Source organism: Brachycentrus maculatus, unplaced genomic scaffold, assembly GCF_059751285.1.
Source record: "Brachycentrus maculatus isolate JH-2025_06_01 unplaced genomic scaffold, ASM5975128v1 h1tg000039l, whole genome shotgun sequence".
In the NCBI taxonomy this organism is placed as follows: domain Eukaryota; kingdom Metazoa; phylum Arthropoda; class Insecta; order Trichoptera; family Brachycentridae; genus Brachycentrus; species Brachycentrus maculatus.
The window spans coordinates 2,822,616-2,850,000 of NW_028280793.1; the positions used below are offsets into that span (position 1 = coordinate 2,822,616).

General features: G+C 31.7%; 3 protein-coding genes across 5 annotated transcripts in view; 1 reads left to right on the forward strand and 2 right to left on the reverse strand.

Annotated features, from left to right (window-relative positions):
- Nucleotides 1-1,607: 1,607 nt before the first annotated feature.
- Nucleotides 1,608-17,767, reverse strand: Swt1 (Swt1 RNA endoribonuclease). Of its 2 annotated transcripts, none has more exons than XM_088277156.1 (21): nucleotides 17,622-17,767; nucleotides 17,284-17,533; nucleotides 16,948-17,040; nucleotides 15,504-15,608; nucleotides 14,335-14,445; nucleotides 13,888-14,034; nucleotides 13,140-13,265; nucleotides 12,921-13,061; nucleotides 11,399-11,527; nucleotides 11,179-11,319; nucleotides 10,518-10,619; nucleotides 9,839-10,068; nucleotides 9,408-9,576; nucleotides 9,160-9,321; nucleotides 7,876-7,979; nucleotides 6,327-6,620; nucleotides 5,518-5,704; nucleotides 4,436-4,796; nucleotides 4,215-4,352; nucleotides 2,472-2,642; nucleotides 1,608-2,206 (listed from the first exon to the last, which is right to left on the reverse strand). In XM_088277156.1, exons 2-21 carry the CDS (start codon nucleotides 17,531-17,533, stop codon nucleotides 2,119-2,121), a joined length of 3,249 nt encoding a protein of 1,082 aa, XP_088133282.1. In that variant the 5' UTR covers nucleotides 17,622-17,767; the 3' UTR covers nucleotides 1,608-2,118. The 2 variants fall into 2 exon arrangements, with proteins under 2 accessions (XP_088133282.1, XP_088133283.1); XM_088277157.1 differs by having other exon boundaries at nucleotides 17,607-17,767.
- Nucleotides 17,768-18,024: 257 nt separating this feature from the next.
- On the forward strand, nucleotides 18,025-25,717 carry LOC148312497 (uncharacterized). Of its 2 annotated transcripts, none has more exons than XM_088277158.1 (2): nucleotides 18,025-18,247; nucleotides 19,582-25,714. In XM_088277158.1, exons 1-2 carry the CDS (start codon nucleotides 18,128-18,130, stop codon nucleotides 22,903-22,905), a joined length of 3,444 nt encoding a protein of 1,147 aa, XP_088133284.1. In that variant the 5' UTR covers nucleotides 18,025-18,127; the 3' UTR covers nucleotides 22,906-25,714. The 2 variants fall into 2 exon arrangements, with proteins under 2 accessions (XP_088133284.1, XP_088133285.1); XM_088277159.1 differs by lacking the exon at nucleotides 18,025-18,247 and adding an exon at nucleotides 19,035-19,105 and having other exon boundaries at nucleotides 19,582-25,717.
- A 723-nt stretch (nucleotides 25,718-26,440) lies between these two features.
- Nucleotides 26,441-27,385, reverse strand: part of LOC148312498 (ubiquitin thioesterase otubain-like) — a 5,582-nt gene continuing 4,637 nt past the window's right edge. The window contains exon 5 of the mRNA XM_088277161.1: nucleotides 26,441-27,328. Within this exon, the coding sequence (XP_088133287.1) occupies nucleotides 27,242-27,328 (87 nt within the window). The 3' untranslated portion in view covers nucleotides 26,441-27,241. The remainder of the gene's footprint in view (nucleotides 27,329-27,385) is intronic.

Sequence of the window (27,385 nt, forward strand, 5' to 3'; positions counted from 1 at the left end):
GTAATTTGTAATTTTCTACATCCCTCACGTGTACTTACTACTCAGTACTATGCCCAGAGAGGTATGTGGAACAGGGCTAGGTAAGTATTTTTTGTTAGCTTTGAATTTATTGAATAAAATTGAGATACAATAAGCAAATATGAATTTTATTTTTTGATATCCTGAATTGATTATTATACAAGGTACATAATACATCCACCTTTTTTTTCATACTCATTCTTTACAAAAAAAATTACACGGTATTGTGTAGAACATATCTATCGTGTAAATAAGCTCAGTGCAATTAACTGTGACTAAAAATCAACCTTAAACTAACACATTAAGGATCGGAACATGGAATCTGCACAAACTTTGGGTTGCTGCGTGCTGAATTTAATTTTGCTGACATTGGTTTTAATATATAAGAAGATTTTTTTATCAAATGCTATTTTTTCGATACCTACATTTAGATATATACATGAATTTTTTGTTGTTGAAGGATAATTATCACTTAAAAATAAGGCACTTGTATCCCTATAATAAGTACAAATAATTGTAAAACAAAAATTTACTTCAATTCAGAAGTTCAGTATTATAAACGATTCATGGTCCAATTAATAACTTTGCAAACATTATTATTTTCAATATACTTTTGTTGTTTCAACTTATTTTAGATTTTTGTGCAGAAAAAAATGTCAACTCCTGTCTAAAGATTGCTATTTAAATGATTTGAAATACCGTAACGATCGTATATTTTTTTAGTCATGCAAATTTGTTACAAACTACACATATTTTGTAATAATTTGCCCCCAGTTTTAATGTATTAAGAACTGTTAAGGTAGCTGTTTTAACACCCCAATTTACAGCAAACAATTATGAAAAATCCTCAGTCTCAAATTACTAAAATGTCATTACATGCGCAACTAAAGTTATAGACTGCTAATATGGTTTCCATCGTAAAATTAAACATCTAGCTTTTTTACTTTTTAGATACATATCTCCAAACATAACCACTCAATTTAATTTCCAAACCTGCAAAACTGAGAAAAATAATATGGCATTAAAATACAGCATGAAAATTCTGCTTTTTCAATATTTTTACCTTGATTTCGGATTCGAATAACTAATGCAGTATTTTTTAATAGAGTAAAATATTTCAGATTTAAATTTCTTTATTAGTTATTTGAACATATCGCTCACTCCTTTCAACAACGTCATATATTAAAAAACTTGATTTATCAAGAGATTGTTTATAAAGCTTAAGAATATAATGAATATAATATAACTAAAAATAAATATCAAGCCACTTATTGAACATTTTACTGTGCAACAGATATTTTTAGGTAAAACCTGAAGGTTTTTTCTCCATTTGAAAAATATTAAGTACATTAAAAAAAATAATTAAACAATACATTTTCTTCAAAATGCAAAAACAACACGTTCTGCCCTGTAGCGGGTAAATATTAAATTTAAAATATGCCGCTTTTCCTGGGATATATTACATTTTTTGGGCATTCTGAAAACATGTATAACTGAAAATTTACGATTTTTGATATATGACGTTGTTGAAAGGAGTGAGCGATATGTACAAATATAAAATAGTTTTTCCTCTCTCGTGAAAACTTGAATTTTTTTTTAAAATATTTTTTTTACCATGGAAACGATATTATTGCTAGGCTTTATTTGAATGGTATTATTAAGATTAAAACTTATTACGATTATCTCAAAAATATGACAGTTAACATCTCAGTGTCAAACTTATTTTAATACTAAGCATATTTTAGAATCAATCACATGTGTGGATTTTATCCACAGAATAATATGTAATAATACATGTAATATAACCTTATATGTATTCGTATGAGTAAATTTGAAAACAGATACACCCTATTTCATTACGAAGTAAAACACTAGATGATACTTGGCACTGCAATATGTAATACAATTACAATTTCCAGAGTGGAATAAGGAGAGATGTGTCTTTACATTTTATAATATCTATTTTACCCTTTTAAAATGAAATAGACTATAGATGCTATTCAAATGAAAATCATATGTTATGAAAACAGGTACATTTTTTTTATTAAAACTAAAAAAAAATATAAAAGACTAAAAAAAAGTAACAATTTAACAAAATGTTTATTTCATGGAAGCATATTTTTGACTACACTCCATTATAAGATTGTGTAATATGATGAATTCATTATACGCCTCTAATATGAGATTCCTGAAATAAATATAACAAACAGTTAATAACAGGTTTACATTCATAGACCTTCATTTACATAAGATATGGAAAGTAGACAAAGGAATCGTTTTCATTTTAAAAACCATCTTATTAACAATGAAGTAAGAAGCTTAAAGAGGATTGTATGAAAATATGTGGTACTTTGGTATTGAAATTTATATAATTGAAGTGAAGTAACTCAAAATTAATTATTTTCGAGAATGCTATGTTTGTATTTTTCATTTGAATAAAATGTTTAGCTTACCTGTGCCAAGTACAGAATGTCAACACGTCTTTAGAATTGAAGTTCTCAGATGAATGGCCCATCCCGCTAAATGTATCATACAAAATATTTGTCAAGGCTTCAGACGCTAAAATACTTTCTTGTTCCCTTTGAGAATGTGATAAATTTTCCAAAGTGAAGCTCGATATCATCCTAAAATAATTTTAGTTTTAAAATATGAAATTAAATATTTGGTAACTAGGTGAGACAAAAAAGAAATATTTTACAATAAGCACTGGTTATGAATAAAAATCAACCAAACGCCTACACATTGTAAAAAAAAATCAATGGATGGCAAAGAAAATCTAAAAAAAAAAAGGTTTCAAACAAAACATTATTCACTTCATTTTTATTGACCCTGGTAACCAAATGTGCATACATAAAGTGTCATTTAGGGCATTTTCCAGAGATTTTATTTTACAACAAAAGTCTGTCATGTCTTATGAGATTTTGAAAAAAAAATTGTTACTGAATTTTTTTGAAAGGATAGAAGAAAAAATCTTTATTTTTATCATCGAGGGATTTGAGCTCAATTTTAATATAAATGATTAAACAATTTTGAATTCCTTATTAACCTGTCCGGCAATATTGCCGTACATAGTCACCCAAACAAAACCTTCCTCAAAGGAGTATGGGCACACGTGAATGCCCGCGTTTATAACTAAAGCCATGTGACATTTATTTCTATAATGGCACTTGTACTGTCATCTGTCATATTTAAACACTAAAACTACACCTCATTTTTTCACTAAAACTACGTAGATTAAAAAATAATAATAAATACTTAATATACTACAGATAATTAATTTCTGTTTTACCCATGACATTTTACTTGAAACAAAGTTTATGTGGTAGCGTCATTATGATGATGCTGAAACAAAGTTTATGTGGCAGCGTCATTATGATGATGCTGAAACAAAGTTTATGTGGCAGCGTCATTATGATGATGCTGAAACAAAGTTTATGTGGCAGCGTCATTATGATGATGCTGAAACAAAGTTTATGTGGCAGCGTCATTATGATGATGCTGAAACAAAGTTTATGTGGCAGCGTCATTATGATGATGCTGAAACAAAGTTTATGTGGCAGCGTCATTATGATGATGCTGAAACAAAGTTTATGTGGCAGCGTCATTATGATGATGCTGAAACAAAGTTTATGTGACATCATTGTAATGACGCTGTCAAAGAAAACCCATGAAATAAACATGGATAATTTTTATATAAATCATGTTATTGTTGTAAATAAATATTTTTTTTATATTGTTATATTTTATTTTAGCACTCTGATATAAAATAACAAATAGTTTAATTTTTTTTTTTAAAATCACTCCCCAGATACAGTTTTGTCCACAGAAACTTACTCCCGGACAGGTTAAGATCATTAAAACTGTAACAGATGCATGAACAAAGGAAAACAAAACTTTATACATAATTTTACACTTAGGGCGCTTGTCCACTACCCGGAATTTTACCGTCCAGCAGTCCGGTTTCGAAAAATGAAAGCGACTACGTCAGTTTAGCGTGATCGAATTTACGCGCAACGTGTTCACACACCGATCAAGAGCTCCGATCCGAAGTAAGATTGACAAAAGCACAAGCCGATCGTTGTTTGAAAACGCTAACTGACGTGCCGGATGGTAAAATTCCGTGTAGTGGACAAACGCCCTTAGAGGTTGTTTTTTACTATACCAGGGTTAATATTATTAAAAAATTTAAAACAAACCTTGAGGTACAATTAACAATTAACTGCAATTGATTCCCTACTTCAGTTGCTGGCCCAATCAACATTTCCAGGGGTGTAGATTGATCAACTTCAATATTTAAATTGTGCTGAACTTTCAAAGTGTTAGCCAATCCTGCACTAAAATAACAAATATGTTATAATAAATAAATAAATTAAATGTATTTATTATATAAGCAGAGTAAATACATTAAACCATTTACCAAAATTTGCATAGTCCTTGCAGAATCATTTTAAATATTTTTATAATTTTCACAGAGTTATCTTCAATTCCAAAACTATCTGTTTGACAGTTGGAATATTGATTTACAATCAAGTCAATGGTTTGAACAGAATTATTGTTGGAAATATCATCTGTCATGCTTTCATTAGGAACGTATGGTAGGGAAGTACTCGGTTCTTCATAATCCTTGGGTTTGTTGTCAGGAATATTATTGGTACAATTTTCAATAGCTTCGATACATTTTGTAGCTAAACTTGTATATTTGTTGTTAGTTTGAAAATATTTTACTAATATTATACCCATAGAAGATATTGATCTCATATTCATTGATATATTAACTCCTGGAAAAAATATATTTGATTTATTAATCCATGATTTTAACACATTCCAGACGGGTGTTTATTACACCTGCGAACCGCTGGCAATGTGATTCGATAAATATATACATATAGTTAAGACCTCAACAAAGAGATTGGTACATAATATTCATATAAAAACAATTAATATGTAGTTCCTTCTTTTCTGACTATGAAATGAGACTGGCGCAGAAGGTAAAAATACCCTTCCTTTTCTTAAGCATCAACCGAACAGGTAGAAAATACCTTTCCTGTCCAAAGTATGTTAATGTATGAAAGGGTTGCCATATTTTCCCAAGAATTTATCAAAAAAAATCACTATAATTGCCATTGTTTTAGTTTTTATTTTTTAATAAAATAGAAAAAAAAATAAGGAATGAAAAATATTTTTGGTGTCTTCTAGTATTTAATAATTAAGAACAATGTTGTGTGCATTAATGACGGTTCCAGCTATTTGTATGAGAATTTCCAAAGATGGCACTTCAACACGTATACAATTGGTTTCTTGTCATTGCATATATTTACACAAGTTATGAGATTCAAAATGAATATTTAATCAATGGCGATAGTTACAGTGATCACATAACCCGGCCAATAACTGGTAAATGTAATGCATGTAAATAAATACCCAAACTTCTATATTCCCTTATCAAAAAATACTTTATCCTCTCTCTTGACATATCTATTTAAAAAATGTCTAATATACCTTTATTATGATTTGGAATCAATCTCTGTAGTTCCTTAATAGTTTCTTGTGCACTTCTAGGGAGAACATCTTTAAATACGGCAATCCAATGCTTCATTAGGCACTTCAAAATGTCTCCAAGTGTCCAGGGAGGCTGAATCAAAACTATTTTAACCCATAAATTATCGAAAACATCCTTCATTTCTTGCTAGAAATATAAAAAAATATATTTATATAGGGTGACTAGAAAAAGTGTATTCTGTGTGAAAATTTAAATATAAAAATAAATACACTTCTTAAAGGTGAATTTTAATAGATTCTAATACGCTTTTTATCTTGATGAAAGATTTATGGATATGACCTAATTAATAAAAAATATTAAAGAAAACCATACTGCGAAAACTAACCATTTTTTTTTAAAAACTAACTAACCATCAAATCGCTTCACCGCAGGATAGACAGAGAGAATAGAATGTGACACTACTCTGTCGTTTCAAACAATCTTTACCTCTTCCACATTCATAATATATCTCCTCACACATACCCGCCGATTATCCTAACTCCTGACCTGACCAAGTATTTGAAATACATGATCATGCCAAGTTTTCTCGGTCTTCCTTTGCTTCTGTTACCAACCACATTTGCATCATAAATTTGTTTTGCTTTTCTTTATTTTTGATGGTTTATCATAACTAAATACTAATTGTATAAATATTAACTATTTATTATAATTTATTTATTCAAATCAAGCTTTTAATCTTTCAAAATAGATTGTGTTAAGAGTGCAGTGATTGGGTCGGTTACTTTTCGCAGCAGATTCACAAACGTACCTCCAATACGACAGATAAAAAGTCGCGCAAAAGAATTTGAATAGTCTCAAATTTTTCCATTTCATGCAATATATGCATCATTGTTTTATCAGTAGAAACTTGTGTTAAACTATTGTCACGGGTTGTAGATTCATCGTTTAAAGATGAAGGTGCATCAATTTCAGCTTTCACTGGAGTAAAATCCGAGTATTTCAATGAATCGTTGAATTTCGAAATAAATTGTTTGTGTGTAAACATCTCTATACCACTGACGGCTGCTTTGGTGCACAAATTTATGTCGTTTGTCAATAAAATCTGCAAATAACAATAATGTCAATTCAGAAAGTTTAAAAAATATATCTAGATATATTCTTATTATTTACACAAATATTTCAATTTCATACTATTTTTGCAAGACAAGTTTAAAAAAAATAAGAAACTCAATTTGTTGTAGGATGAGCTCGAACCTAGAAACTCTGACTTAAAGAGTATGTGACATCAACCACGGGACCAAAGCCCGTCTCAGAGTACACAAGATTAATACTAAGAATATATCGGTAGTGTAAAGCCAAAGGGGTATATCTGTCTCAGACAAAATTTTACGGGAGTATCAAAAAAAACTAGTGAAATTAAATAACTCATTTGTTTTATGTATTTTTATAAGTACATATCTTAAGAACACTAAATAAGTATTGCAACTACAGCTTTGTTTTTTTGCCAGATTATGGATTACACTATTTTAGACATTTTGTGGAACAAATTAAGAAAATGAAAAATTTTACAGATATACCCCTTTGCCTTTACACTACCGATATAAGTTATCGTAGAATACATTTTGACACTTTCAAAAAGTAATTATATAAAATTGTTAGGGCAGATACGATAAACCACTGTCACAGATCAATATACAGTGGAACCTCTCATGATGAGTATAATTCATTCCAGAATGAATCTTACTAGTTAAGCGAAAGATTTTTTGTTTTGACTATAGCAGAGTCCCGGCTCACAAGTGAATGTCGTGAAAAAGGGACTTGTCCTTTCTTTGTAACTCGTTATGCGAAATGTCGCTCGTCAAAATAGTGTTTTTCTCACACTTTTTCTTGCTTAACATATTATTATATTAATCTGTGAAATATAAACAAGCACACTAATAAAATAAAAATAATAATACAAAGTTTATCTTCGAGATTCTAAAATGATTTTTCAACTCCAAAATGTAATACAAAACAATTTCAACAAAACTTCAAATATTTGGGAATTAAATATTTCAATAAACTCCCTAAAGAAATTTAAAAAATAGATGATATAAAAATTCTTAAGAAAAAAATTAATGCCCACTACATATAAATCTTGAAAAAAAAAAATTAAAAAAAGACTATTATACCATTAATTATATAAAACATTAAACCTTGAGTTTAAGTCCCTCTCCAAGCACAAGAGCTCAGTCTCTTTTATGGAGAGGCACAGCGAATCTAAAACTATAAGTTTGCCATATGTTTAGAAATTGTATTATGTTGTACTTAAAAATGTAACTATATTAAATAAATAAAATAATAAAAAATTGACATACCACACTCTCACCAGAACTTTGAAGTTGTAAACAACAATTCAATATTTCATCATCAGCAACGGAACAAGGAAACATATGGTCATTTGCAACCGTCACAGATTGACCTGTAACAAAATAATTATGTAAACATTGTAAAAGTATATAGCACAATTCAAAGCATTTGTCCTTTGGCTCCAATAATGATATAATGTTATGTGAATTGTTTAATTCCAAAACTGCCCTTAACTGATTATTGACAAAATTCAATATCGAAAAAAATTATAACCAACATAAAAGTTCTTTCCAAATCCGCAGTTTCTTCATAAACTCCATTTAAATAGTTTAGACCCAGCTCCAAAATGTTTTGTATGTGCAACGACCAACCGAAAACCACTTTTAAATCATTTTTTTAAATGGATTCCGGTAGCTCGTCATTGATATCTTTGTGAATTCTGTGGCAATATTTTTAATTAATTTACATTGAAATCAAAACTATCATGACATATGGGATTGAATGCAGACCGGACACTGCAGTAACAAAAAACGCGCTAAGTGTGTCAGAGATGAAGACTATAAAGGTGGGGACTGAACGGATCATTTCGTCCCAACATAACGTCGCAACGTCACTCGCGGCGAGCGCTCCGACTATGGATGGAGCACTCAGCTCGCTGTACTGACTATACGAATGCTCGCATCGTAACGTGTTACGTTACGACGAAATGGCTCCGGTCAGTCCCCACCATAAGGAGCATATCTGACAAGAGTCTACGAGATAGAATAAGGAACACCAGGATAAGAGAAATATGCGAGATCGAAGATGTCGTTCAGTGGAAAAGGCAACAAAGAAAATGGTATGCGTATGTGAGGAGAATGGAACTATCCAAACTCCCCCAAGTTCCACTGCATGGCCAACCCCAAGGTAGACGACACACGAGCCGAGCAGACAACCAAATAGATGGATTGACAGGTGGGAATCGACATCGCAGGAGGTTAATCCCACTTAAAAACAGGCCACAAGATCTACACCAAGAAGAAAAAGAAATAATAATGTATCATCCTATAAAAGAGGAATTGCTTCTACAATAGCGATTAATAAGATCCAAAGTCCTCCCTAATTGGCCATGAGTCAAAAAAAAACCTCCATAGTAAAATTTAAAATGTGTGTAGAAAATATTGCATTTAGTTGAAAACGGATTCACGATTGTATAATTAAAAATAAATATTTATAGAAACACATAAAATATATTATATTATAAACGATTTGTGTTATATATTATGTAAACATTTAAAAAATAAATTTATTACCACAAATATTAGGGTTAGATGATAAATTTTCATGTAAATATCTCATGGCTTTCCTAGCCATTGCTTGCGTATTGGCAAAGTTCCCATTTGAATACGATTTAAGTCTATCCAGTTCACATAGAACTATCCAAGGCACCATAACACGAATTTTATCATTTCCAACTGAAATAAAACATATTATGTATTTAAATAAACATATCTGAACACATTTCGTAAATATTATTTTTAATGTCAAAACTAATACAAACCTATTGACACGTCTGTCAAGGATTGGAGAGTGTGGAGATGAGAAATAAAAATGTTTGTATCAACGACAATGAAAGTTATTTTGGAATCACTATTTTTTTTTTCAACCGATTTATTATCAAACAATTTCACATTTCGTCTGGAACTTGAGAGCTGAGACTCCCCACGAACCTAGAATTAGTAATATCAATTCATATTTTGAATAAAACTACAATGCACACACAAAATTACAAGATTCTAAAAATATAAAAAGCAATTTCAAAATTTAAAGGTAGATTATTTTTATTTCTAAATTATCTTATTCCCTTCAGCCCTGAACTAGGTGGTGGGGTCTATATCACGACTATTTGAGTCCAAAGTTAATATACATTGTGCAGGTCCATAGGGGTTAATTAATGAACAGATATACTGCAGATTTATCTTCATAACTAACCTGTATGATTTGTTCAACAACAGACTCCCAATCCATTTCTTCAGGAATAGAAAGGCTTGTTTTTGATATATTAGAAATTGAATCATCTTGAACAAAACTAGCTGTTCCAACGCTACTATTATTAAAAGGATTATTAAGACTTATATTTTCTGTAATTGTAGGTTCGACTTTGTATCGTTTATTAGTATATTCATTATAATCTTGCGCACTTTTTCTTTTAATTGTTTCACCTAAACAGAAGACAAATATGATATATTATATATGTATTTAATTCAATAATATTGTAGAACATATCACTCACTGCTTTCAAGAACGTCGGAACGTCAACTTTCGGAATGCCCAGAAAATGTACTATATTCCAGCAAAAGAGGCATATTTTTAACTTAATATTTACCCGCTACAGGGCAGAAAGTGTTGTTTTTGCATTTTGAAGGACAGGTATTGTTTAATGATTTTTTTAAAATATACTTAATATTTTTCAAATGGAGAAAAAACCTTCAGGTTTTCCTAAAAAGATCTGTTTCCCAGTAAATAGTTCATTAAGTGGCTTAGTATTTATTTTTAATACATTGTATTATATTTTTAAACTTTAAAAACGTTCTCCTGAAAAATCAAGTTTTTTGATTTATGACGTTCTTGAAAGGAGTGAGCGATATGGTTATTTTTTTTTTATTCTTACAATCCACCGGCATCAAATCATCATTTGATTTTGGGGTTTCAACATGAACAGCTGAAAGTTTCTGTCTAAAATTATGCATAGGCTTCTTGGCTCCCTGAAATCCTAAAAAATAAAATTAACAATGATTATAATAACTTATAGACCTTATTTAGTAAATTCTAAATACACAGATAACGATTAAAAACTTTTACTATGTAAAGAACACAGGGGAAAAGGAGATATAAATGTTGAGTTAAATAAGTTTAACTGCCAATTTAAAGGCACTGTTAAATGTTACATAAGTACTGTTAAATGTAACACTCAACCTGGAAAGGTACAGATTCGATTACTACAATATCAACAAATATTATATAGCCTACAGGAGAAGAATAAAAGGGATCAAAGTTTTGGACTTCAATTATTGCAAAATGATACTTTTGACTCTGACAATATGGAGCATAAAAAATCCATAATTTGTACTATTTACATGAAAACTAGAGATAAACAACATGAATTTGAGTTTATTTTTATACCGAAAAAATTCTCTTTACTAAAATTTCTTAGTCGTATTATTTATTTAATAATACAACAAACATAAACTGCTCTATCTCAATGTAAAAAATGATATCTGCACCCTTCTCATTTGCCAGCTTATCAAAATATATATATTATTGTAACATACCGCTTTCGTTGGGTCTGATAAGACACGGTCTTTTGGTGATCTTAAATTTAACCGGAGTGGATGTCCTACTTTCGTTAGAGAATTCATCATTTGAAATGTATTTTCCCGACTTTCCGTATTCATTTTGATCAGTTTTCGATTCTAAAACAAACATTGTTGTTAAAAATAGCAAATGTCATTTTGAAAACATTCTGATGGGTATTACTGTCATATTTTATACCTCCTGGATTAACAATAGTATTTTGAGTGAAGGTAGAAGATGTAGAGACTTTTTCCAAAATACTCTTGGCATTTTCCGAAAATGAATCTGATATTCTTTTTCTTAAGTTTTGAGTCTGCTTTTCTGCACCTAAAAACAAAAATAAATACCAGTTCCATAAAAATATAATTAGAACTTAGATATATGTAATAGTTATCATAGACATGCATTAACCGGATCCACGCGGCTCGCATAACCGTATGTGTTTTCACAAAACATTCCCTGTACGCGGCTGACATAACCGTTTGTGTTTTTACTTTACTCCAAGTTTTGAACCTCAGTTCAACTTGGAGGGATTTTTTCATGGTGTGGAACTTTGGATAAAATAATACATCAATCCTTGGCCTTATGACATCTGTTGAAATATCTGACCAATAAATTGTAACATCACAAGGATAAATAAAAGAACAGATCCCTCATTTTTCTTGCGGTCGGTAATTAGCCCGCGCCATAATCATGCCCTATATCTGTCTCACTCTCGACGCTACGCATCGCCAGTGGGTAAGAGTGACACACGATGCGTGCTTCGATTTATTTATGTTACGATTTTATTTGTTTATATTACGATATATTTCAAGAATAATGTGACACGAGTGTATTATAGAGTACCAAAAAGGCACAATGAATCCCATTGAACGTTTTTTGCTTAGGAAAATAAATCGTTTCTTAACTAAATACATGATAAAAGTAATCATTTAAAAAACGGCGAAATACCGCCGCGCACGGGCGTCTCTCAGGAACAAAGTGAACGCGGTTAAAAGGTTAAATAAATAAAATAAAAATATTTAAATTTACATCTCAACATAGATGAAGAAAAATATGGAAGTCTGGGTATTTAAAGAGCTCATGACCTATCATAGGCTGGTTAAGTGATCACTTTACAACATTCACTGCTGATAAGTACTATTAAATGTAACATTCAAATTGGAAAAGTACAAATTCGATTACTACAATATCGACAAATTATATATAGCCTACAGGAGAAAAATATAAGGGATCAAAGTTTTGAACTGCAAGTGTCTCAGAATGTTACTTTTTATTCAGGTTTTCATATATTGCATCACATTTTATGTGATTCTGACAATGTGGAGAGTAAAACATCCATAATTTGTATTATTAACATAAAAAGTAGAGATAAGCGATTAAATTTGAGTTAATTTTTGTATTGAAAAAATTCTCCTTTTTACCAAATATAAGTTGTCAGTCGTGTTATTTACTTCAAAATACAACAAACAACAAAGTGCTCGGCTGTCCAAATTTAAAACACAGTAAGGGACATTTTTTTGTAGTAGGTTTTTTTTGCATTTATGGACTAAGTAGACTCTACTTAGTCCAAAAATGCAAAAAAAACGTACTACAAAAAAAATGTCCCTTACTGTGTTTTAAATTTTGACAGCCGTGCTCTGTCTCAATGTTTAAATTTATATCTCTGTACCCTATTAATTTGCCAACTTGTCAATATATACATATTTTTATAACATACCACTTTCGTCGACTCTTATAAGACATGGGCTTTGGGGGATCTTGAATTTCAGCGGAGTAGATGTCCTACTACCTTTAGAGAATGCATCATTTGAAAGGTATTTTCCCGAATTTCCGTATTCATTTTGAACAGTTTTCAATTCTAAAAAAACAATGTTGTTAAAAACAAAAAATGTCATTTTGCAAACAATGTAATAGGTATTATTGTCATATTTTATACCTCCTGCCTTAATAATATTTGGAGTAATGGTAGAAGATGTAGAGACTTTTTCCAAAATACTATCCTCATTTTCCGAAAATGAATCTGATATACTTTTTCTTAATTGATTAAGCCGCTTTTCTGCACCTAAAACCAAAAATAAATACCAGTTCCATATATGTAAATATAATTAGTACTTGGATATGCCTAATAGTTTTTAAATACTGCATAAAATATATGAATATTTATAAAAAAATATATCTCATAAAAAAATATAACATAGATGAAGAAGAATATGGAAGTCAGGGTATTTACGAGGCTAACGACGTGTGATAGGCTGGTTAAGTGATCACTTAACACACATGCAACATTCACCATTCTATCCATGATTGACAACCACATTACTCAAATTTTTGTATTGTAAATATGATCAATCACATGGCACAGTACATATGAGTTCACAACAGCCATCTATGTTGGATTGGAAAAGCTTTTATTTAGCAGAGACTCTTTTATATGTGTTGCATTATGAGATTTTATGTAAATATCTATGTACATGTGCATTATGCGAGTGAACGAAAAAGAAAGATAGCTTGCTCGTTCAACCACACTTTATGACAATTCCTGAAATGTCAAATCCGGACAAGTGTTTAAAATACAGCGTTATAACGAATCCGCATTCACCAAGGTCGCGATGATCAGGGGTCACCTGTAGTTTAATAAGAAAATGTGAAAATTCTAAATTAGATAAAAAAATTATTTATCTTACTGTTTCGACTTTTTTCAGGTTTATTTTTATTACGGGGAGTCCGAACCTTCTTCTGGGAGAGATTATCAGATGGTTGATTTATTTTTGGTATTGAAGCACTTGAGGGATGCTTCGGTGTATTTACACTGGCCTTAGGTGGAGTCTCTTCTGAAAATGTTCAAAATTAATTAAATGCGAATACTGTAAGTATAATGTAAAGTATAACAGATTAAATTATATATAATATAAAATGTGTAGGGTTGTGGTCACGTGATTAGTGTGGCGGACTCTTGAGTCAGAGTTTCTCGGTTCGAACCCACTCTACCATAATTTGACACCTATTTCTAATAATGAGCTGCTTAGGCTCACAGAAATAGTATGAAAGTATACAAAGTCACAGAAGTATTTTAGTAAATAATAAAAATACAAATATTTCTCTTTTTTTCATTTATAAAAAAAAATACTCACTTTTTATGTCAACATTCGGAATATTATCATTTTGTTCTTTTTCGTGTTTAGATTTTCTGTAGTTTCTCGGTGATTTATTATTCTCCTTTCTCTTTGAAATTTTTTCAAGAACTGTAAGTTACAAACATGTTAAAATTCATTCAATTTTGAAAGAAATATATACAAAGCGTTGAAACAAATATTGAGTTCTTTTTTATAAATATTTTATTACCATATATAGAAAAATCTGAATCAAAAAGATTTAAGATAAAAATTATGTACGCATTAATCTTGATACCAACGCATGTCAGAAAATAAATAAATAAATAAGTTTCATATTATTTGTTTGACATCTCATCAAAGATGAAGAAGAATATGGAAGTCTGGGCTTTTACAGGGCTGACGACCGTGATAGGCTGGTTTAAGTGATCACTTTACACACGTGTAACATTCACCAATTCTACCCATTATTGACAACCACACTACTCAAATTCTTGGAAGTTCTCTATATATGAACCAATTCAGAAACATAGTTATTGAATCACTAGAACTTCACTAGAGACATCTATTGGTGAGATGAAGGAAGCTTTTTACCAAGCAGAAACTCTTATATTAGTATGTGAGGTCCAAATCCTGGATTATAATCATACACATGAGAAACGCCAAAAAATACCATTTTCATTTTAATATTTAAGCTTATAATTTGACCAGATAATTTATTTACAACATTTTGAGTGTGTCCAAATACTTGTTCACAAAATCTGGATTATCTCCAATTACAGGAGCTATTTTCATATTATTATTTTTTTTAATTCACACAATAAGTCAACAATACCTACATTTGTATGAAGTAAGTAACTAACTAACTTCTCCACAGGGGTAGGCAGAGAGAATAGAACGCCATACCATTGGTGAATGTTACACGTGTGTAAAGTGATCACTTAAACCAGCCTATGACGGTCGTCAGCCCCGTAAATGCCCAGACTTCCATATTCTTCTTCATATTCGATGAGATGTCAAAAAATAATATGAAAATAACTCCTGTAATTGGAGATAATCCAGATTTTGTGAACAAGTATTTGGACACACTCAAAATGTTGTTAATAACTGATGATTAAATATTCAGGGAAAAGCATTATTTAATATTTTTAAAATAACCACTACTCCATTGGCACTTGATGATAGCTTACCCTTTAACTGATGGCTGTTGAGGTTGGTTTTATTATTATTGATAATATTATTTGATGTAGCATCTTTCTTTGTAGTATCAACTGTTTGGCCACGTTTCTCCAAAACTGGAAACAACAACAAAAATACAGTAACAGTAATACAGAAAATTTACCCTAATTTATGCAAACCTGCAGTTTGATTCTTTTTCCTATTACTCAACTTTGATCGTAACTAATTAATCAAAAAATATTACACAAGTATCACAGTTAGATATGCAGAGAACATCATACTCTAAGCTTAACTTGAAGATGCACAGTTTTCCCTTTTTTTCCCTCCGCTTCAGGTACCAGTCCAGGGTAATATTGAATAAATATTAGAATAAAAAAATCACATATTTATTTGACCCCCCCCCCCTTGGGAATCGAACCCGGGACCTCCAATACGGTTGCCGAGCATGCTGACCATTACACTACAGAGGCGGACAATACATATCATACTAGATTTATATTGCTTAGATTATCAGTCTACATTAATAAGTAAATAAATAAATGTCCCAATTTGCAATACTGCGTCCATATCTTCATATTCATTAAATTACTTTGCATCGGTATAATAAATCCCTTACCGCACCCCAATGGTGCATAGGGCACTGCTTCATATAAACGCAGTGTTATCTCGATGGTTTTTTTTTTACACATGAAGGAAAGGTGATCAGCCCTCCACTTCAGGTACCAGTCCAGTGTAATATTGAATAAATATTAGAGTGAAAAAATCACTTATATTTATTAAACCCTCCTGGGAATCGAACCCGGGACCTCCAGAACGGTAGCCGAGCATGCTGACCATTACACTACGGAGGCGGACAAATACCAGCATTTGCATCGGTATATACCAGAAAAATACTAAAAATCACAGCAACTGAGAATGAAAAATTCAAAAACTCTCCTTATTTATAGAAAAATTTTATATTTTATATTTTAGTTATTATACAGACCTGAATGATGGAAGTTTAACTTCTGAAACATGTAGTCTTTAATAAAAACTCAAGTGGTAAAAAACAAAGTGTTTTCTTTAATTATTAGAGAATGACATCATGTTTTAACTCGTTTAAATGAATTGTCTTAACTAACTGATATGACGCTTTTAACAATTTCACTTTACATACTCATTTGTTTGTAAAAAATACAATACAATAAAAATCACAAATGCTGAATTTAAAGCTGAACATCGCTAAGCGCATAATTTATTAGTTATAATATGAATATTATTAAATTTAAAAGTGTATTATATTATACTTATATAAACATGTATTGAGCTATGTTTATTTATACAAAAATTTTATCAAAATATTGTAAATAGTCTCGAAGAGATGAATATTTAAAAACAAAGATAGTTTTTACAAAATATTTCAAAATGTCCGCTGCTATTCAATTCAATTTGCCAATTACTTATCAATTTACTGACCATTTTTTTGGTGAATGTTCAATATTGGAGTTGCATTCTTGTCAGTTTTATCTTGATTATTTGATTGATTCTTTTTCTGATTCCTTTTTTTGGCTAGAAAATATAAAACATTAATTATTTAAATATATGCGGATATAATAATTATCAAAGAAGTTAAAATGCTAAGAAAATACAGTATTTTTTTTATTATAGTTAACTATCATTACTTTAAACTATTAAAAGACTCGATTTTTAAATATAAGGTCTTATGAAGCGCCCTTGAGGTATTATTTTACGAAAATGGCGCTATATAAGTTATCCAAATTTATTATTATCTTTTTTTATAACTTTTATTACATTGTTTATTCCTTCGCCGCCTATGGTGATCTTGTGCATTACTTTCAGAAACCTGTGTACTAGTTTTTGAAATACTATTTTTGCTGTCATCTGAGCATTTTGAGGGTAGGTGTCTTTGAGGTAGTATATTTTGTTTAGCAAGGCTTGATTTACTCGGTAAAATATCATTTTCTTGACATAGTTTTAATTTTGTTTTATCTTTAGATTTATGTTTCCTGGCCTTTTTCTTAATAGTTTTCTTCGGATCCATCTGAAAAGAATATATATATTTTTAAAAAAATAAAAAAGGTAAACACATTGTACAAGTTTAATGTATCACTTACGGCAAACAAACATACTTAAAACATTGTTTTGGAATTATAATAAGGTCAACAAGATGCCACAAATAGTAGAATTTTCCACAAAATATTTGAAGCCCGAATTCTACAATAAAATAGAAATATTACAACACTAAAACACGCGCCTGTCTGTTTTTATTTACAATGTCAAATTTGGCATGAATTTTGTCGAATTCAATTATTTATCTATGGATTATAACGAAGTTCAAATTTTCTTATTTTTTATGGCTGTTCACCTAGATGTCAAAGTATAGTGAGTAAGTACTATACAAAAAATCTCCCATTGGTACCTATTTATCTAAGAGAATCCATAGATTATTTTGGCGGGAGTAGTGACATTTCTCCTCATAGAAAAATTATTCGTACTGTTTTTACCTAAATCTTTGGTTATTGCGTCCACTGTGCATTTCCTTTGGATTTACCGGCGTCCTTGTTTCTCGCCCGATTACTACGTTGTTTAATTTTGTGAATTAATTACTTCCATCACTACCGGTCGAATACCAAACATGGAGGAAGACGACAATAGTGTTACAATGCTAGATGTGCTGAAAGAACAAGAGGCTTTCGAAGAAAATGCCAAAGCTGTTTTGGGAGCCAGCGATGACAAAAACTGTACTTATAAGATGGTTAGTATGGTACATTTTTTTTATTGTGTATATACGTTTTTAAAATTATTGCAGGAGCAAATAGTAAATTAATCTAATTCTAATGAAAAGTAATCCGGATACTTTATAAACTCCTCACACCTAGTAGAAACTCATCTTTCTAAGCAGTTCCATATTATTGCTTGTAGTGATTTTAAAACGACACTTTTCAGCCGGTGTGTTATTGTTTACTTTCTTTGTTTTTGTACTTTGAACATTTATTTGCTTATAATTTGGAAATAAAAAGTTAATCTATGCTTCCACTTCTCAGTTCTGCCTTGTCTCTCATTCCTACCAACAGCTGCACACAACACTTTTGTATGTACTGTATGAATTGTAAAATTAATTATAAGAAATCAAATGTTTTTTCGAATCATTATTTGGAAATATATAAATGTCGAAATAAACTTTAAATCAAAGCCAGGACCTTTTCCTTGTTAGCTAATAAACCAAACATTACATCATGGCGGTACTTTGATAATTTATAAAAAAAAATTAATCCTTGTAAATGTCTATTTTTTTTCAAATTTAGAATATAAAGCACTTTTAATGCTTAATACATATCTTAGGCATTATAATGAAATTAGCGTATGTAACACTTTTAGTCAGTTTACGAATACTAAACTTGACTTGAAAAGCTCATGGAGTAATATGACCCCTTGATATTTTCAACCCTATGAAAGACGGGGTCACTTTGACCCGGTACTCTATAAGCCATTCAATTCAAGATAAGTTAGATTTAAGAGTATAAATTTATTTTTTTAAAGTTAAGCACATTGATTTGGATCAGAAAGGTCATAAAACTACAAAGAGTTCACAAGCTCTTTTTGTTATTAAAATGTAAGTTTGTCATGTATATGTCAATTATTGAATAAATTGAATTGAATTGAATCACTTTATACACATGTAATATTCACCATTCTATCCATGATTGACAACCTCACTACTACAATTTCGGAAGTTGCAGTTATACTTCAACTGACACCTTGCACATGGCACCATCTATAGTTGAGTTTAGTAAGTTTTTCAAATAGCAAAGACCTTTATGATGTACATACCTTTATAGAGACTTCTATATTCTTCTTCATCTATGTTGAGGTATCAATATAAATGACTCCAAGCAGAGACAAACCGAGATTTGGACATACAAAATATTGTGAATAATATAATTCTCGAGATAGGCACTTAAAGCATCAGACCAAATAAATAAACCTATGGAAACCTATGAATGCTTGTAAGATTTAATTTGAGCTTGGAATTTATGCTGGCAAGATAGTTTTTTTCCTTTGAGCTTTAATCAAATAATTTGCTTCCAGGGTTATGTGAAAAGGCAAGCCTTGTATGCCTGTCTCACTTGCTGTCCGGAATCTGTAGCCGACCCGTCGAGTCGCTCCGGAGTGTGCTTGGCGTGCAGCCTCGCCTGCCACGAGAACCACACTCTCATAGAACTTTACACAAAAAGAAACTTCCGGTGCGACTGCGGAGGCCCCAAATTCAAGTCTAAACCTTGCTCCTTCAGCTCCCATAAGCCGGAAGCAAACACCCAGAACCAGTACAATCAGAACTTCTCCGGACTCTATTGCATTTGTCATCGACCTTACCCCGATCCTGATGATACTATAGAAGATGAAATGATTCAATGCGTCGTCTGCGAAGACTGGTTCCATTCTCGGCACTTGGACACCAAGTTACCACCCCCTGACCAATATTCGGAGATGATCTGCCAAACATGCATGGATAAAAATCATTTCCTTAATGACTATTTATGCTATGAAGTTCTGAACGAGAAAGAGGATGATGTAGATACCAGTATGGAAATTAATGTAACTGGAACCGACCTAGAGTTGGCCCCGCAGGAAAATGTAACAGAACAGACCAATGAACAATTAAATAATGAAACTACTAATACTAATCAAACTCACGTTGATCCTGTTCAATCAATTGAAGAATCTGAAAGTGGACAAGGTGATACTGAAGAAACAAATAAGTCTGCTGAAAAATTATCTGTTCAAAATGAAACCGGTAATGATGAAGCTCTTGACAATCCAAAGGAAAGTTCGACTGCCAATTCGAAGGACCAAACTGATTTGACAAATACACAATCTGAATCTATTCCTTCTCTTTCAAATTCTGAAACTAACAAAGATTCGAACATGGTTGAAAACGAAAGTACTGCAAATATTTCTACAAATGAGGATAATTCCATGGAAGTTGACATCCCATTGAATGAAAAGCCAAATACAGGAGAAACAAATATAGCTGAAGAGATTAATGAAGAAACTTCAATGGAAACTGAAGGCAATCTAGTTTTAGAAAATATCAACAATCTGCAATCTCAATGTAAACCTATAGAAGATAATACTCAAAAAGATAATGTTTCTTCCGAAACTAATATGGAAGGAATTTTAGACGTGAATGTAGAGGAGCAATCTGAAACCTCAGTAGATGGTACTCTCAAGACTTGCGTTACGGAAGAAACACTAACTACTGACAAAAATACTGTAGATGATTCTAAAATTTTATGTGTGAATGATGCGAAAAATGATGATATTATTCATCCTTCTTCTGATAATAAAAATGAAACCTTTGTGGATAATTCTAACTCAATTGAGAATATAAATAATTTGAAAGTTCCAGAATCAGAAACCATCTCCGATACTGTTCCAAAATTAAATGAAGAAGCACTTTGTGACGGATCCATCAGTGTGAACATAGTTGAACCTAATGAATGTGATGGTGAAATTTGTAATGATTCTAAGTCTCTTCCTGAATCCACTAATTTAGGAAATGTTTTGTCTTCCGAACTACCTGATACAACTCAACTAAAAACTGACGCAGTGATGGAAACTCATTCAGATTCAGTTGCCATTAAAGACAAGAACTCTAATTTACCTAAAGCTACAGATTTAATTAGCGACGAAAATACTTCCCCAATCAATCCCTCTGAAAGTACCGAAACTATTGAGAAAAATGATTCTATTACTAAACCTCATCCTGATGCTGAAGACATAAAATCTGTTAATGAACCTAATTCTTCAACTGAACCATCTGATTCTAATTTGCAATCTGTTCATGAAAATAATTCAACGACCGAGCTTCTCACTATTGCTCCAGATGCAAAATCTACTGAAGAAAATAACTCTGGAATAGAACCTCTTACCAATGATACAATTGATGATAATTCTTTAACCACACCTGTTCCTGATGCTACACACATGGATACCACTGAAAAAAATTATTCAAACCCTGAATCTCTTTCTGATGCTAAAATTGTTCCTACTATAGTAAATGATACCACAAAACCGGTTATAGATGTTGATAATATTAAAAATGTTGATTCAACTACCGAATCTATCTCTGAGCCGATGGAATCTGTAGAAGAAAGCATTAGCGATACTAATATTGATTTACTTTCATCTGTAAATTTAACAAACCCTAACAGAGATGAAGAAAGCCCACAATTTCGAGATGACACAACCTCAAAAGACAACATGCAAGAACAAGCTAAAGAATCTAATATCGGTCAATCCGATTCTGTAGAGCCTAATATATCTGATAACCCGGAAGAATCTACAAACAAACCACAATCCAATTCTGCAGACTCTACTAATATGTCTGGTAACCTGGAAGAATCTACAAATAAACCACAATCCAATTCTTTAGAGCCTACTAATATGTCCGATAACCCAGAAGAATCTACAAACAAACTACTATGCAATTCTGTAGAGCCTACTAATATATCTGATAACCCAGAAGAATCTATAAACAAACCACAATCCAATTCTTTAAAGCCAGAAGGCTCCAATATGTCTGATAACCCGGAAGAATCTACAAACAAACCACTATGCAATTCTGTAGAGCCTACTAATATATCTGATAACCCAGAAGAATCTATAAACAAACCACAATCCAATTCTTTAGAGCCAGAAGGCTCCAATATGTCTGATAACCCGGAAGAATCTACAAACAAATCACAATGCAATTCTGTAGAGCCTACTAATATTTCTGATAAACAGGAAGAATCTACAAACGAACCATCTAATGCTGAAGATAGTGCAGGCAACGAAGCCAGTACACCGAATACCGTTCATGAGATGTGTAATAATGTCTCAAATGAGCATTCTGCGTGTGACACATTGGAAAATAAAAAAAGAAAACTCGAGGCGGATAGCCTGTGTACAAATGGAGTTTTGAAAAAAATAAAACAGGAAGTGTCTGCTGAAATCTGCATTAAACCTGTGAGCTGCCAACGAATCAGGCGTCGAGGCGCTGTGTTCTGGCCGTCCGATTGGCGCTCCAAACTGTGCTCCTGCTCGGCTTGCTTAGACACATATAACGATTACAAAGTTTCATTCTTACTAGATATGGAGGATACGGTGAGCGCTTACGAAGATCTGGGAAAGATAAAAACAGAAGCGTCGTCGTCTCAGTACGAAAAGGGTATGGAAGCCCTCTCGTCTCTCGGTCACGTCCAACAAATTAACGCTATTACCGAATACAACAAGATGAAGGACAAACTTTTAGATTTTCTTAAAACTTTTAAAGATAAGAAAGAAGTGGTCAAAGAAGAAGATATTAAAGGCTTTTTTGCGGGCATGAAGCCTAAAAGAGAACCGGATGGTGTCTATTTCTGTCAATAATTTATAATAATAATGTATTGCATTTCAAAATCAACAGGCTGCAGATAGAGTACCAAATCTTTTGTCACGCACTACCTAGAGTTTTGTTGAACTCTTCTATTCCCTTACTATTATATACGCATTGTTTCGAATGCTTATTTAAACATTCTTTGTTTTCTTTTGTTTGTTTTTAATTTAATGGAATATGTGTACCTTATATCGTAGTCGTACAGGAGAAAGTGACCAACTAACAAAACGTAAAATGTTCAGGAGGGCCATTTAAGTCACTTTTGCTTGGCAAAAAAATAAACAGCAATGCAGTTAGTCATTTTTAACAAGTCAATATATTGTACTTCCAAGTTTAAAATCCTTTGGGATTTTTCCAGGGCAATATTAAGCTAGTAAGATATCAAATAGTAAACGATCACGTCTTTGTAAAAAAATGCACTTGGTCACTTTCTCCTGTATGACTAAGATATATTAATATGTTTATCTTATTGTAATTTGGGTATGTTGTTTTTAAATAAGTAAGAATAATCACATACTTCCTCATTACATTTCTTTTATTCCAATAGTTTCAGTGTATGCGTGTATAAAAAGAAATATACATTTCACCTATCATACATAACAGAATTGTCAATCTTAACACCAAAATTGTGAAGTCACTCATATTGTATTTTAGGACATTAAGTTAAAATTTTGGAGAATATTCAAAATGATAAAAGATAAATAATGATGGTTCATTGTAATGATTAAAGGCTTCATTGGTCGTAGACATGGTACCTTTTTTGCGTTCTTAACAAGATTAATCATATTTTATTTATTGTTTCGGCATTAACTTTGTGGTAAGACATGTTACAATGATTAAAGAAAACATTTGTTTTATACCACTTGAGTTTTATTAAAGACTACCAGTTTCAGAAACTGGTAGTCTTTGATAAAACTCAAGTGGTATAAAACAATTGTTTTCTTTAATCAATGATTAATCATTTTTATAAGTGTAGTCACTCTCAAACTAAACTCTCCAAAGTCAAAAATAAAGATGAATTCTCATCTCAACAAGAAGATAGGATAGTAAAATCTGAGAATAGATGGAAATAAAATAAGATATCAGATATTAGTCGGGTGGTATACTAGAAATATTACCCAAATACAATATTTTGTAAAAACATAAGTATAAGTTTTATTTCTGTTTTGGCATTCACTTTGCGGTAAGACATGATGAAATTGTGAAAATGAGATCACTTGTTTTTTACCACTGGAGTTATATTTATTTTAACAACTAGTTTCGGAAGCTACAGATGCTTCCATCTTCGGGTCTGAATATAAACTTCTGGCTTCCGAAACTAGTCATTCAAACAATTATAAATTATAACTATGTGGTAAAAAAAATGTTCTTATTTACAATTTTACAAGTACAACTCATGTTTATTTGTTATTTCACTGAAATATTAATTTTAAAATCACGCGTTTACTCTTTTTTGTACTTAAAACACATTAATTACTTTTTGAAACTTAACTGTCATATAAAAATAAAACATCTTTTACAAAATAAAGACAACATGATAAGAATCAAATTTTATGTGTTGAGTAAGGACCAATGATGCCTCAAAGTAAATGGTAATTACAAATGAATAAAACCTTTATTTGTTTAGCCTTAACCAGCAATAAAATCTTATTTATTTCTATCCAGAAATAGCAATTTGTTCCAAGTCTATCTTAGACATAAATTTAAAATTAAAAAATATGTGCAAATTAGAAAATGTATGCATTATGTATGTATCAGTACTTTATTAGTATAATTCATGGTTATTAATTAAATTCAATAATTCTTAAAGTTCTTTAAATGTATATTCTTATTAAAATATGATAAAACATACCTCTTTTCATAAACCTTCATTCCTTTACCACAAAGATATTTTCCCCATAATCCGTGCTGTATTAGACTGATGCAGTTTTGTCTCGATAGTTACGCGGAGGTCACATGCACTTAGGTGTATACCAACACAATAGACAGGCGTAGTTGGGTAGACGCGAAACTGGCGTGGCGGGTTCGATTCCCGCCAATTGCAAAATGAATTCAAGATGTATTATACTTGAGCGGAAGCACCAACCCCGGCGATGCTAGACAGTGCAGTCTCAACTTAGTATTTTAAAAAAATATCGTTTTCTGTTTGTTTTAGAAATTGATCTATGTACAATGGTCTGAAACACGGTAGTGATTTTTATGTAAGAAAGGTACAGTATCTTGAGTGCTGTACTCAAGTGAAATGAAATAAGTTTCCGGTTACGGATATTGTTAGAAGATAACATTTCTTATCTTCATACATATTACCATATCGACCCCCTCCCGGCAAAACATTGCAAACGCCAGTTAGCTAAAGATAGTTTTGTTAAAAAAAAAAAACCAAGTGTCGTCTCTTTAACGCCTGCATCCTAACAGTGTTGCTGTACGGATGTGAGTCGTGGCACCTCACCAAAGCTCAAAGCAAGAAACTAGCAAGTTTTGAAAATAGGTGCCTGAGGCGAATACTGGGTATAAAGTGGTATGACTTCGTCAGGAATGACGATGTGAGGAGAAGAACTCAACAGCCCCTCATACTGGAAGTCCTGAAGAGAAGAAGGTGGACATGGTTGGGACATGTCCTTAGAATGCCACGTGAGGGCATCAACCCCTCATGTCTCTTCTTCCAACCCCGAGGATTCCGGCGCCCCGGAAGGCCGCTGACGACCATTCACCGACTATACTCAGCGGAACTTCGAGACGCCGGACTGACCTGGGAGGAAGCCAAGGAGATGGCGCGTGACAGAGTAACCTGGAGACGACTCGTGTTGGCCATATGCTCCACCTAGGGAGCGAACATGGAAAGAAGAAGAAGAGAAGTTTTGTTTTAATAAATCTACTGAAAACAAATGCACACATGATCTGGTGGAATCGTGTCTTTAAAGCAATTATTGTCTTTATATGATTCAAAGGCATGGGATTTTTTCCTGGATTACATGTTTTTTTTTACCAGCGTTTGTATTATTTTGAATTGTGAGCATACTGCGAAAACTGACTAGGTGAAATAATATTTTTAATGAATTGACAAGACTACATGTATTATTATTATTACAGATTTTAGAGAAATATCACAACAGAATTCAGGAATTCACACAACTTCCGGAGTTTTTAACCGTTTAAATGGGCTTATAGCAATCAAAATAGAATGGATTAACCAGTTGCCAGTTTCTCCTGACCGTGACTCCGGCAAGGAGTTTGCGTTGCATTGGTGAGTCCGAGTGCTGTTCGGGCAAATCGTATTCCAACTTGGTGGTAGTAATTTGCCCGAGCCAAATATATTTATGTAACTAACCCGAGCAGTGTTCGGGTAGTCCTGTTTCGAGTTGTTTAGTGATGATTTCCTGCACTGACGAATTTCCTCACTAAAATTCGACTGTTAAGTGGTTAACTTGGTCAGTTTTCACAGTATACAATTGATGAGTTTTGGAGCGTAGCTTTTATATTTTGAAGTCCAGTTCCAGTATCTAGGTGTATATATGTAATAAGAACACATTTTTAGTAGCCAAATATTTAATGACGGACAATTAGTTTCTAGAACAAATTATTTGCATTCACAGAAATCACGACTCAATTTTAACACACATGTAGAACATTGTACTAAAATATAAAATTTGCAATTGCAAAATTTCACAATGTTTGAGAATACTGCAACATTACCAATTGAATTATAAAAATATGTGTGCATAGTCTTTCATTTCTGTTGGACAATAAATTTAATTTATAATCGCTACCCAATGTATTTTATTTTAGCATAGTAATGGATTGGGGTGAAAAACTGCCAGCTCCTGAGAGTTTGTAATTTTGCACTCTAAACTAGAAATACACATTTTTAGTATGTACTCCCACTGAAATAGTCAAAGAAGTTCTACATTATAAAATGATATTTTCTTTGAATTTTAATTTACTATGATATTTCAAATGGTTGAAATAAATGACAACATAAAAGCACATCATATTTTATATTCAACTTGATAAAATAGTTAAATTGTTTAGTAATGTTTTAGAATTTTGTTAATCTACATATCCTATCCAATAATGGAATGAAGTAACCCTGTGGTCACAGTAAAAAAGATGCTGAATCAGAATGCATACATATTTTTAAAAATTAAATTTTTCATAGAACAGATTTCCATGACTCAAATAATAGCCAATGTTAGATCCCTCAACGCCAATTGTTATGAATTCAGAAGTATTTATTTCTCATTTCATAAATGACTCAACATTGAGGTATAACACTAGCCAGGGTTCACCTCTCAAGTTCATATCTCTCTTACGCACGCCTGAGTATCGTGATCACAAATATAAGATATCATAATGTCCCGGACGATATAGAAGGTGAACCAGAGGTAACGTCCCATCGGGAAAATCATGACCAATGACCTGAAAGCAAATAAACATAACCCTATACATATACGTATTGAGAAATCAATGACCACA